The 12,231-nt window shown below is 35.6% G+C and overlaps 2 protein-coding genes across 2 annotated transcripts; both read right to left on the bottom strand.

Moving 5' to 3' along the window:
* Positions 1-726: 726 nt before the first annotated feature.
* LOC147849072 (Small GTP-binding protein) lies at positions 727-7,141 on the bottom strand. Its single transcript, XM_087337815.1, has 11 exons — positions 6,822-7,141; positions 5,528-6,287; positions 3,663-3,819; positions 3,411-3,465; positions 3,168-3,235; positions 2,958-3,062; positions 2,746-2,817; positions 2,552-2,665; positions 1,563-1,703; positions 1,319-1,378; positions 727-1,226 (listed from the first exon to the last, which is right to left on the bottom strand). The coding sequence occupies exons 1-11, from the start codon at positions 7,128-7,130 to the stop codon at positions 1,061-1,063; spliced, it is 2,007 nt and encodes a 668-aa protein (XP_087193941.1). The 5' UTR covers positions 7,131-7,141; the 3' UTR covers positions 727-1,060.
* Positions 7,142-8,916: 1,775 nt separating this feature from the next.
* On the bottom strand, positions 8,917-12,225 carry LOC147849073 (uncharacterized). The gene is made up of 8 exons (XM_087337816.1): positions 12,204-12,225; positions 11,180-11,286; positions 10,930-11,092; positions 10,765-10,857; positions 10,329-10,452; positions 10,205-10,247; positions 9,979-10,131; positions 8,917-9,893 (listed from the first exon to the last, which is right to left on the bottom strand). The coding sequence occupies exons 2-8, from the start codon at positions 11,197-11,199 to the stop codon at positions 9,407-9,409; spliced, it is 1,083 nt and encodes a 360-aa protein (XP_087193942.1). The 5' UTR covers positions 11,200-11,286; positions 12,204-12,225; the 3' UTR covers positions 8,917-9,406.
* Positions 12,226-12,231: the final 6 nt, after the last annotated feature.

Consider the following 12,231-nt stretch of genomic DNA (forward strand, 5'->3'; position numbering starts at 1 on the left):
GTATGATGATTACATGAGTCATCCATGAATGCTGTCAATATTTGTTTATCAGTGTTTGTAACCATGATGTGATAAACCTAATCTGGGTTCTATTGAGTCTATTGAGGAATCTACTGAGCCTATGGTTGACAATATCATTGACATGCAGATGTTACAGAGCTTCTGTTTTAAGGCCAAAATTTAATGCCAAACTACTGTAGATGTTAGGATTTGTGACTTGACCTTTATTTGTAGTTACAAACTACACTATGAAGACATGGCTACTATTTTGGATGTTTCTGAAACACATGCTCAAACAAGTAAAAATGCTAGTGTGAATCAAAGGCAAAGTGTGCTGACTTGCAAGATGTATTCAAGTGTATGACGTTGGATCAGTTTCCACTACTTAAATATGATGTGAAATAAATTCCAAAAATACAGGCTCATGGGTTCTTTACAATAAAAAACGCATTGAAGTCCAGTAGATTTTATGTATAATTTCTCGATCAAGTCTTTGAGAAAAGGATTATATTTATATTTTGCAAAAAGATAATGTGGACATTTGTCTCCCATCAAATTAAGCCAAAGATGCATTGATTTTAAATTTCTTGTGTCAGTATGAATTAGATACAAACTATATTCCATATTGGAATGCATGTATACCTTTTGGTTGAATTGTACTTATTCTCCTACACAATAAATGGAGTCTCTGGTGGAAAAATATATCTCCAACTCATTGCATGGATATTGAAATGGAAGAATAAAAAATTAATAGAGTTTCCTATTTAGGAAATGAATAAACCAACAGTAGATTTAAGGTTTCAGTATTTCCCCTAGATTAGGGCTTCTTTAACTGTTTGCAACATTATTAACGAAGAATTTGATATTCCAAATAACTTGAGTTTCAGGTAAAATTTGGATATGTATCATCCACCAAATGTTTCAAGTTCATTTTACACCCAAACCCTTACCTCAATTCAAACCCATGTTATACATTTACAAACCCTCCCCACCCCATTTGAAACGTGTCTCAACTCTCTATCACTATCTCTATACAGTCTTAAAGACATAAATTTCCTCTTTATTTGCTTTGCAACAACTGATGAAATGCTTCTTGTGGCAAGTCCACAGAGCCTACTCTCTTCATTCTCTTTTTCCCCTCCTTTTGCTTCTCCAACAATTTCCTTTTGCGAGATACATCACCTCCATAACATTTCGCAAGCACGTTCTTTCGCATTGCAGAAAGGCTTTACAAATTTCCCAAAACAAAAATTATACAAATGTAGGCCATGATAGGAGAGAATTTTCATCAATGCAAAAAAACAAAATCTCAACTTACGTTTCTCGGGCTACCACCCGGGTGCCTACAGCTGCTTGTATTGCTACCTCAAACATGTGTCTGTTGCCATGAAGTGTTTTAAGCAAAACTCAAGAAAAACTAAATTTAGACTTTAAAAGCTGACGATAGGTCACCCTTTTAACAATGGTGAATTGATGGATGACAGATACCAAAAGAGGAAATTTGAGATTTTACACGAAGGGTCACATTTATAATAATGAGGAATGAAGTATTGAGACGACACCTGTCAATGATCTTTTTCAGCTTGTCAACAAGCTTACGGCCGATATATTGGGCCTTGGAGCTATGCACAATTGCAGCTAGGGCATCAACCGATTGCCCATTCAACATGATATCAAGCTTCACAAGGTCTGCTTTCTGATACCTACAAAAATTAATCATTTATTGAAAAGGATTCATTGACAGGGAATCTGATTTTTGTCTTTCAATTTGACGATGCCAACTTTCTGAAGAAGAATCTATTTACTTATTCTATTTTACCAGCAATATCTTATGAACTATTTATCCATATTTTTACTTGAGCGGTATATTTTAACATTTACTTTTTGTCAGCTACTTGCATATTTGATATAAAAACATCAATTCAACTATTCATTTTTTACATTTATCCCTTACAAACTATTTATCCATATTTGTGTTGTTTGATATCCTGTAATTTAGTGAATCAGAATTGTAATAAGCTGAAGTAGGTTATGAACCTACTTTCATGAATCAAGATTGTACGTCAACCAGGAGATTATTTAACTTACATTTCATCACGAGAAATCAAAATAAAACTTGGAGTATGGTGATAAGTTAAAGCTCCAGTCAGTATTTTAATTTTAGTGATTCAAGAATTCTTTTATTATTATTATTATTATTATTATTATTATTCCTAAGTGGCATTATTGTCTTTGTCAGTGACAAAACGCTCTCGAAATTGTGCTGTCAACTGTTTGGATACCATGAGGTAATTAGTTTGATACACTGATATGGTATGTAGCTTAGAGAGATGGACGTACGGTGCACAAAAGATCTGTGAAAGAAAGGCTTTGAACCCTCAACCTTGTTATGATAGCCTAATAGCTTACCACTAAGGTGGGTCCATCATGATAAATAAATAAAACATTAAACAAACACTGGCATCTCATTACTAATGTAGACACACAATAAATAAATGATGTTACCATTATAAGAAACAAATTTTAGTAAACGCATAAGGAAAGTAATTACCCTGCATCTTCATAGTCAAATGAAGCATAGCCTGAAGTGATGCTCTTAAGCTCATCATAAAAATCCACTACAATTTCTCGGAGTGGAAGTTTGTACTTCAGCAAAACACGCTGACTGTATATAGTCAATACAAAATTCATTACTTAACCTATGCATATAGAAATCTTAAACTATGTTATTGCTGATTTGGTTACCTGTCAATGAAAGTGTACTCTGTTTGCTCCCCTCTCCTCTCTGAGCAAAGTGTAATCAAACCTCCAACATATCTGGGATCAAGACAAGGATTGGTCTAATTGTCAATCTTTTTAACAATGAAAAGAATCTAGTGTATATTATAGACCACAAGTGTATAGCGTAAATCATCTTTGAAAGAAAAATGAGTATACATTGGACTTGGAGAGCTTACTCACTGGGCGTGATAATAGTAGCTATCACTATTGGTTCTAATGAAGATTCTAGCCTTTTGGTAGGTGTGGAAGGTAGTGCTGCTGGATTTTGGACAGTTATCTTACTGCATCCAACATATTAAAATTTAGATATCTGATTTCTCGAAACCCTGTTACATCACAAAAACCGGACATTGGTATCTTTATAAGTGTTGAATATATAAACACACCTTCCATCAGCGTACTCAAAAAGATATGGAACCGTTGGTGTGGTTGTAATAACCTGAGCTCCATACTCCTATAAAAATAGATTCTTCTTCCATTTAGAAAACGAAAATTTTCGGGGACTGAAAATGATACACATGTAAATAAAGGAAAGGAAAGTTGAGCTACCTCTGATTCAATAACACAAACTAGAAATCTATAACATGTCAGAAAAGACAAAAAAACCCAACAAATTAGATCATATTTACCTGTTCGAGTCTTTGATGGAACACATCCATATGAAGCAGACCTAAGAAGCCACACCTACATTAACAAAATGATAATGAAATTATGCTGCTTCTGGTTTTGATAATGAATAATTATGCTACTAGTTAGAGGCTCAATTTGTTATTTATTCCAATTTTGGAAAGCAGCAAAATAACCAGAACTTCAGTCTAGACATGAAAAGACATTCATTTTCACAAAAAGTAATAGCATAGATATATGAAAGATTTTGAAACCTGAATCCCATCCCAAGTGCTCCACTGCTTTCTTTTGTGACTGACACACTAGCATCATTGCATGTGAGTCGTTCAATTGCATGGCTAAGGGCTTCAAAGTCTGAGCCATCTGCTGGATAAACTCCAGCAAAAACCATATGTTTAGCTGCCTTAAATCCTGCAGCATTTTCAATGAACACAGTTTATTGATACAGGCATTGATATCAATATGAAGGCGTGTATTATAGGGCAAAATTGTACAGGAAAACCAACCAAAGGATTGCATTGCATGTACTCATAAGTACAAATTTGCTCTTCCCCTCTACCCATGTAAAAAAAAGAAAGAGATAAATTGAAGTCTTCCAAGGAATAAGACAGTCATAGATCAATGTAAATAAAATAGAATCTACAATAATCATGGGGAGACTGAAATGAATACTAATCTACATCAAAAAGGATATCTAAGATGCATACACCACCACTTTGCAATCCATATACTAGACATATCTAGCATTCATGTCATTAGTAGGTGCTTTTGGTTGCTATTAAACATTAGTGATTATTCTTATTGATTTGACTCATGTACCAGCAAGGGTGGATCCAGATCCAATAGCTCCGAACCAGCCAAACGACTTGATAAATTTCTGAAGGTCCAACAGGTGTCAATGTCAGAAAGGATTGTCAATCCTCCTATGTATCAAAGGCTTCAAAATAGAAGCTATTTCGCCTCTTCTTGAAGGAACTACAGGTATAGCAAACGAGATTCATTCCTTTCTGCTAATGAAGCGTTATTAATTGGTACTTTGAGAAGAAAAAAGGTTTTATGTAGTGATGTCATTGGATTAGCTTCACATAGACAACATGCAATTGTTACTTGTATAGGCAATGAAACAGAATCTAGTTCTGAATGTAAAAGGTAGGCGCGTTAATCACAGTTAATTTTGAGGTAATCATGGTCCAGTCACTTATTTCTAAGCCTACACAGGTTTCACGAATGTCTCATTAATTATATTTGTGTCGCATGAGGGAGAATATTTCTATTTTGAGAATGTATGGGCCTACACAAGTACAATGAATCCTCATTACACAATAGTTGTGTGGGAATGAGAAAGAGCCTTCTTTCTATTACAAATCGAAAGTAAAGACAGTATTGCATTTGTTGGAATAAACTTCCTGCCTAAAAAAGGAAATGGATGTTTCCACAACTCAAGCAGTGGCGGTTTCTGATCAGTTTGCTATTGATCCAGTTAACCTTTCTACACATCCATAGAGTCAATCATTGTGCCTTCTTTTCTCATGTTCAACCACAAAATGCCCAAACTGTAAAGGAAATTTTCTCTGCTTCAAAAACTGGCGGATCTATACTTATTCTTTTTAAACAAAATAATGAGCAATAAGACAATTAGTATAATCATAAGCCTCTAACTTAGGACAGATGGCAAGAATAAGGCATATGGTGTTCAGCCACGCCCAAAATATGAGCACAGACTAATTAAGCTCAAACTATTCTCTAAAATGGCACATTACCATAGTAATGTGCCACTCAATATGGAACTAGTTCTACTGTATAAGATGCATCATTTTACTAGAATGATTCATCATCCAGAAATCACATGCCTAATGTTTAAATGAAAAGTACCTATTGTAGCCATTTGGGTGCTTATTATTCAAAATGAAAAAAGGATTCATCAACCCTCAAGAAGATTTTTGCTGATGTCGTAATCTATTCAACACAACGAATGAGATTTGCAGGTTTAAAGTCTCATTTTCAAAGTTCAGTACACAGTCAAGCTAGAAACATGTTTTTTTCTACTCAGAAATCTTTTCAAAAATGCATATTTAGTAGCATCAATGCGTCAAAAGGTTAGATTAATTAGCTCAATTACCAGGAAGAGGTTGAACAGAAGTATTGGCATGATGTAAAGTGTCACCAATCCTTGCTTCATGAGTCGACCGCATTCCAGTTACAATGTAGCCTACTTGTCCAGTTAAAAGCAATCCTGTTGGTGTCAACTCCGGATGCATTATCCCAACATCCATGATCTCATAGCTCTGTCCTGTAGAAGCCGAAGTTATTTTCTCCCCCTTCCGTAATATACCATCAACCACTGCAACATGGCAAATCACACCTCTATATTCATCATAATAAGAATCTAGTAGCAATGTTCGCAATGGAAATGACATAGAACCCTTCGGTGAGGGAATTCGCTCAATTATTGCAGGCAAGACATGTTGGAGACCGACCCCTGTCTTAGCAGATGTAAGAAGAGCATCTTTTGGATCAAGATCAAAGATAGATTTCAATTGCTGTTTTACTCTCTCAGGATCAGCACTGGCTTGGTCAATTTTATTTATTACTGGGATAATCGTAAGATCTGACTCGAAAGCAAGGTAAAAATTAGCTACAGTTTGGGCTTGAACACCTTGCGCTGCATCTACAACAAGTAATACACCCTGGCAAGCTGCCAATGACCTTGAAACCTCATAGCTGAAATCAACATGGCCCGGTGTATCTATAAGGTTCATAAGGTATGACCTCTCGGGAAGGGTAGATACTATGCCCAATTCCTCATTCGTTTTCCTTGAATAATTATAGAACATTGTTGCTGTTTGTGCTTTGACAGTAATACCTCTCTCTCTCTCAACCTGTCCATCAGAAAATGCAGTGCACATTCATTCAAAAAAGCTAATACTTTTAGCACAAAATAAATTTAGGACTGCTGTAATATTGATATGAATCATAACAACGAAATGATTTAATATTGTCCAAAAGGTTATAATTCGCCCTTGGGCCTTTTGGATAACATAGTTCCCATTTCAGCCGTTCACATATTGGATGATAGCTTGATACACATGGTAATGTATGAGTAAAACGCACAGAATAATGTTATAATTTTCAATACCAGCACATTACCACTGTATGCTAGTTATTCCATTAAAAAAGACACACACATCAAAATTTATATGCTAATTATATTTTCAAAACACACATTAATCAAAAGAGGCCAAGTTGTAATTACTCTTTTAGCACATACACACACACATATTAAATCGCATGCTAATTACTTGCTAACAGAAAAAACATGGTTAAACAATCATGTGTCTTATAAAACTACATCAAGATCACAACACACGGGTGCATACACAAAGGCATACCTACATATATACGTGAATCCATACCTGGAGCTTATCAAGGTATTGAGGTTGACCATGGCCTTTCTTGATGGTTCCAGTGAGCTCCAGGAGCCGATCGGCAAGAGTAGACTTGCCATGGTCAATGTGGGCGATAATTGAGAAGTTCCTGACGATCTCCGGCGGGTAATCGATGAGACGGATGGAGTAGTCCTGAGGAGGCTTCGACGATGAAGCAAAGTGGCACCTTCCAGGGGAGGCGGGGGAAGAAACAGGGGATTGAGCGGCCCAGGAACGCCACACTCTGGCCACAGAGCGGCGCCACTGCATTATTGCTTCACAAAACAAAACATTCATTCATTCCATAACCTCAAAGTTCTCTCTCCTTCAATGAAAATGTCTCTGTCTGTCTATGTGTGTGTGACTTCATGATGTCTTGATGCCTTGAGAGGTAGGTTCTCTCTTAAGTCTTGTTGTGTGTGCCTCTAGGGGCTTCATTCCTAGGCATACAAAGGTCTTGTTTAATACCACCCATCATATGACCTATTGTATGTTGCCACATGTGTGTGTGGACCTCCTGTCTTTGCACAACCTAATTGTGGATCGACCAAAAGTGTGTTTGAAGGAAGCGTTTGATGCCAAGGTATATGTATCTAAAAGCCTTTGCTATCAGGCGTCTCAAGAGGTTGATATCAAGGTTTGATATATGTGTTTGTGTGTGTCTTATGTATGTGTGTTAGGAATGGTGTTTTAAAGTGTTTTTGACACATGATGTTTATGAGTGTTTGGTGCATGGAGTTTGACGACAGGTGTTCCGCTGAGTAATTAATGTATGTTGACGCATGGCGTGTTTGATGTCTCTCGTTTCAAGTCTTCACATGAAGGTTCGAGAACCGCAACATGTATTACCCATCTCTGAAGCATTTGTTTTCATGTGTTCAAGTGTTTAAGTGTCAAGGAGTGTGCGTAAATTATCGTCTAAGAGCAAATTTCCTTGTTTGACCATTTGTGGACGATTCCTTTTTCACATTATAGGACTCAAGCAAACTGTGATAGGTGACTCATGCATCTTGTTTGATTTTCTTATTTTCATTTTCTTCGCCAAGAAGCACTAACAAAACTTAATGTTTGGCTCCTTATATAGTTTTCACACTCTAAACACGATTTTAAAGGCCTTTGTTTATTGAGATCACACATGCACGAGATTTGAATATCTTCAATTTCCTTTATCCATGTATTAGCTTGGAAAACAACGTTGCCCCTCTACTTCGTAGGTAAAAAAATTCAATATTGGATGCAAAGGCAATAAAAAAAGGCATCATCTTTAGTTTGCTCCAAATTCTCCCAAAATGCTACCATGATCTCCTTCAAGAAGTTCTAAGGCCTTACTCTATCTACCAAATCAACACAATTCTACCTAAAAATTATCCCAAACAATCTATGAGATTTCTATGTTAGTAATTTTACTCTTTTTGTTAATCTACTCTTTTTGCACAAATGCTTTATTCCTCGTCTAAAATTTCTAGTCTAAGTTGGGACCAAGAACATATTCACCCACATAGTTTGCCAAAATTTATAATGGCAGTCAGGTGACGGCATAAAGATTTACAACTATGCTATGACATGCGAACAGGGTTTAGGGTTAATATAAATAATTCAGGTATTATAGACCTATATATAATGGCATTAATAACTTACTTCCTATTAAATATAAACATATGTATGATTATTAACTGAAAGCCCTACTGTAAGACACAAACAGCTTTGTAGAGACTCGATAAATAATTAAACAGTCACTTCTACTTAACTAGTTACCATTTTCACATCTACAATTACATTGGATCCAAGTACTAGGGAGACCTTATATTATGGTCATCATGACCATGTGAGTCTATCATGTGCAATGTAGTTTTTGCCTTAATTTTATTTACTATTTATCTGGGTTATTATCCCAAAATTGAGGATCACACTCCACAAATTGGCTGCATAATACTTTAATTTTACTCATTTCAATGTTATCAAGTAAGACGATGCAAATAAAACTGGACACCAAGAAAAATCAGACAAAAAAGCTTTTGCTACACAAGATTAAACAATGAAGAAATTATATGTACATGAAACATAAAAAAGATGAAACCAGTCGATGGATAATCGGGTAGGCGGAAAACTTCTTTCATGACCAAAAACAAATGTATTGTATTTGTATTTCATTTACTTCTCAAACATTGCATTTCGCCACCTAAATTTTATACAATTGCACTTTTACATGCCAATAAGATACGATTCTCAAAACATGTGAATGATCAAAAGCTGATCTCTTCAAAGCCCTCTGAAGAGACCAAAACCCTTTCCAGCATTCCACCTTGAAGACAACCATAATATAGCTTCTTTAAAGGGTACACATTATTTCATCGAGGTAAGCAAAATGTAGTAACCAAATCACGGTCAGTTCTATGAGTAGATACCGTGAACCCGATGAAAAAACTCATGGTGGGCACTGAGAACCCTCCATTAATACTTCGAACTTTCTCTAGTTTTGAGACAGAACATGTTGGGGTCAAAAGTTTCATTTTCTTTAATGTTGAGATAACATATCTTGGGAACAAAGCTTCATTTTTGTAGATTATATTGTCTTATACTCCAACTTTCTCGACTTTCACAACAAAACATCTTGCATTATTTTGGCCCCTGCTGCAAGCATTTTGCACCCCATTTCCAACAACTGCCAAATTCAAATCCAATATAGGCTCTTCTTTTATTACGTTGGCACCTAATACCTTTCTATCCTTAATATCCTCATTTTTATTGTTGAGGCCAAAATCCACTCTTTCGTGATGACCATTGATGCAACTCTCAGAGTAGGGGAGACCCTGTTGTACATTTTCAGCCTTCAGTTTTCTTCTTGAAATTTCCAAAGCATTATTTTTGTTATCTTCTTCTTCATCAGTATACTCCATATAAGACTCATCACCACATCTATTTTCTTCATAATCACTGTTTTCTCCATTCCCATCTTTATCTGAACTAGGTTTTTGCCTTTTCTTTCTCTTATTGCATTGATTGGTATGAATTTCCCTTTCATCTTCAGAACAACCGGCAGCTTCATCATTCTCAACATACCTGTCAGAGCATTTTAACATAACAAAATATTAATTTCTATTCGCAAAATTCGAAATGTAAGAATTGTTTTGTGATCCTTAGTGACCTGCTATATTGCCCATTGTCATGATCTATTTCAGAATGTATGTGACTTGGGTAATCACTGCCATTATCTGCAGTTTCCAGATCTATCTGGTAATTGGAACTCTTTGATATTATATTGTTTTCAACCACTAAGGCTCGAGATGCATGTAGAGTGCTGAATATATAGAGAAAAGTTAGACAGCTTTTTGTTTGCTCCAACAAAATATAGCAAACTGCATAGTACATACTTGCTACGTTGGATAGCATCATTGATTGATTTGTCAAAATCATCTGTAAAGAAGATTATACTGTCATTCTAGTCTGTTCCCTTAATCTTTGCCCATAACCAATAACATACTTTAGTATTCTCACCAAATGTGTATGTAACAGGCTTGCGCTCACGTCTAGAACGACCCATCGCTAAACCCTCAATGTTGGTGTGATTATCAATGAGTAGAGCTTGTCTTTGCTGTCTCTTTAATGCTCGTTCTTTTTTCTGTTATAAGATTCTTCATTTCAGTACAGTGTATTCCTGCTCCAATTACCCTTCAGAAGAAATGTGAACCATAACATGGGCATATCCGAAATGGCCTTCATCCATCTTCTTGAAGATTTATTTTGGTAATATTGAAGGAAAATTTGAAATTATATAACAATATATATACATAACCCATTGATACAAAAACTACAAATATAGGGAATATATTATTGTTGACGTGATCATGAATGAGGGCTTCATAACTATCCACAAAACTTTACTAGAAACTTCAAAAGACATTTATATGCATATAGAATGACAAAAATATACCTGTTGTAGCTTGTTTAGCTCTGGAATGATATCACTGTCTATTTTCTTACCAATAGAAACTTCCAGTTTATTCTTACTCGAACACAGCTTTTCCTAAGAACAGAACGAACAGATGAATAAAGCATTCAAAACAAAGAGATTTAATAAACAGCTCAATGTACATACTACAACAGATTCAAATTCTTCCAAATTTGTTGCCAAAGTCTCCCACTGAAAGGTTGGAGGGGGCACTAATAAATTCCTTGACTTGCTATTAAGCTTGTCTCTCTTGCAAGGCACTTGTATTTCCCTATATAATCTCTGTCCTGCAACAGGGCCATTCTCATACCTGTCATGCGAATTTCCCAGATTTACAGTATTGCACATTTACAAAAAACAATGCAAGAGGTACCGGTGAGTAACACAAGACGTTTACCAATAAACTGTCCCTTGCATATCATCCCCAACACTCTCTTTCCTTATGGTGGATAGAGGACTTCCATTCTTTAGCTCCTCATCAATGAAGGTGCGTATATCATCTTGCTGTAAAACATATATTGGAGAGCCATCTTAACAAGAGATAGAATGCAGATATTTTTAAGTTGTAGATTCTATGCAGAAAAATATCTCTGTTCAGAAGTCAGTTGGTATCAGAAAATCAAAAGTACTATGATGATAAAAAACAGTTTAAGGTGAAATACATTTAAAGGTAAACTAGTCCTAAGTGACAATATTAATTGTAATGTCCCTCACCAAAGACACAAATATCTCTTAATTAATTGAATTTTTTTGAAACTTGGGCATGACCACCATAATAATAAAGATTATTCAGATTTCTTTTGCACCTACTTTTTCTTACTGCATAAATAGAATAAGAGGCATTAGGATCTATACACGTAGAAACTGATTTTTATAACCCAGAGGGCAGGCAAAATGCCCACTACAATCAAATTGGGCAGTGTGCATGCTATGCTGTGTGCAAAACTCTTCATGTTCAATTTCAATTTGTTTATGAAAACACTCATTAATAGAAAATCGTACATGTGGAATGTATGTGGAAACAATAACAATAAAGAACAAAATGCAACTGCATGCAGCACTAGTTCATGAACGATGCCAGAAAACTCGCTTGAGTACAGACACATAGAAACACAAGACAAATGAAATATCTCAGTAGCTGGACGGAGAAAAACCAAAAAGTAAATTCCATAGTTGCTGCTGAAATGAGATGCAGATTTATTAGCACAATTGCATGATCATCACAATATTCAGTCTTGACACATAGGCTATGGAAAAAAAATTAACTAGAAACCAATACTACAGCAAACTAAATGCAGTATCAAATATTAGTACTCGTGATCCTCATGAAAGTAAGATAGTAGCCAGATAATGCATGTATGGACTGCTATATGTATGTAAATGCATGCAAAACTATGCTGGTCATTTAATCAATCCCTTACATCAAGGCGGAGTTCACATAGAGCCTTT

The sequence above is a fragment of the Azolla caroliniana genome, unplaced genomic scaffold (assembly GCF_043228905.1).
Source record: "Azolla caroliniana isolate FFs.n. ecotype wild unplaced genomic scaffold, voAzoCaro1.0.p SCAF_133, whole genome shotgun sequence".
Classification (NCBI taxonomy): domain Eukaryota; kingdom Viridiplantae; phylum Streptophyta; class Polypodiopsida; order Salviniales; family Salviniaceae; genus Azolla; species Azolla caroliniana.

What these genes read in the sequence shown, in the direction of transcription:
- LOC147849073 (XM_087337816.1), bottom strand. Translation starts at nt 11,199, where the DNA reads ATGCAAGGGACAGTTTATTG. An exon ending in ATGCAAGGGACAGTTTATTG is followed by an intron (nt 11,093 to 11,179) that starts GTAAACGTCTTG and finishes TTCGCATGACAG; the next exon opens with GTATGAGAATGGCCCTGTTG. An exon ending in GACAATGGGCAATATAGCAG is followed by an intron (nt 9,894 to 9,978) that starts GTCACTAAGGAT and finishes ATGCTCTGACAG; the next exon opens with GTATGTTGAGAATGATGAAG.
- LOC147849072 (XM_087337815.1), bottom strand. Translation starts at nt 7,130, where the DNA reads ATGAATGTTTTGTTTTGTGAAGCAATAATGCAGTGGCGCCGCTCTGTG. An exon ending in GCACTTGGGATGGGATTCAG is followed by an intron (nt 3,466 to 3,662) that starts GTTTCAAAATCT and finishes TTGTTAATGTAG; the next exon opens with GTGTGGCTTCTTAGGTCTGC. An exon ending in CTGAAAAAGATCATTGACAG is followed by an intron (nt 1,379 to 1,562) that starts GTGTCGTCTCAA and finishes TCATGGCAACAG; the next exon opens with ACACATGTTTGAGGTAGCAA.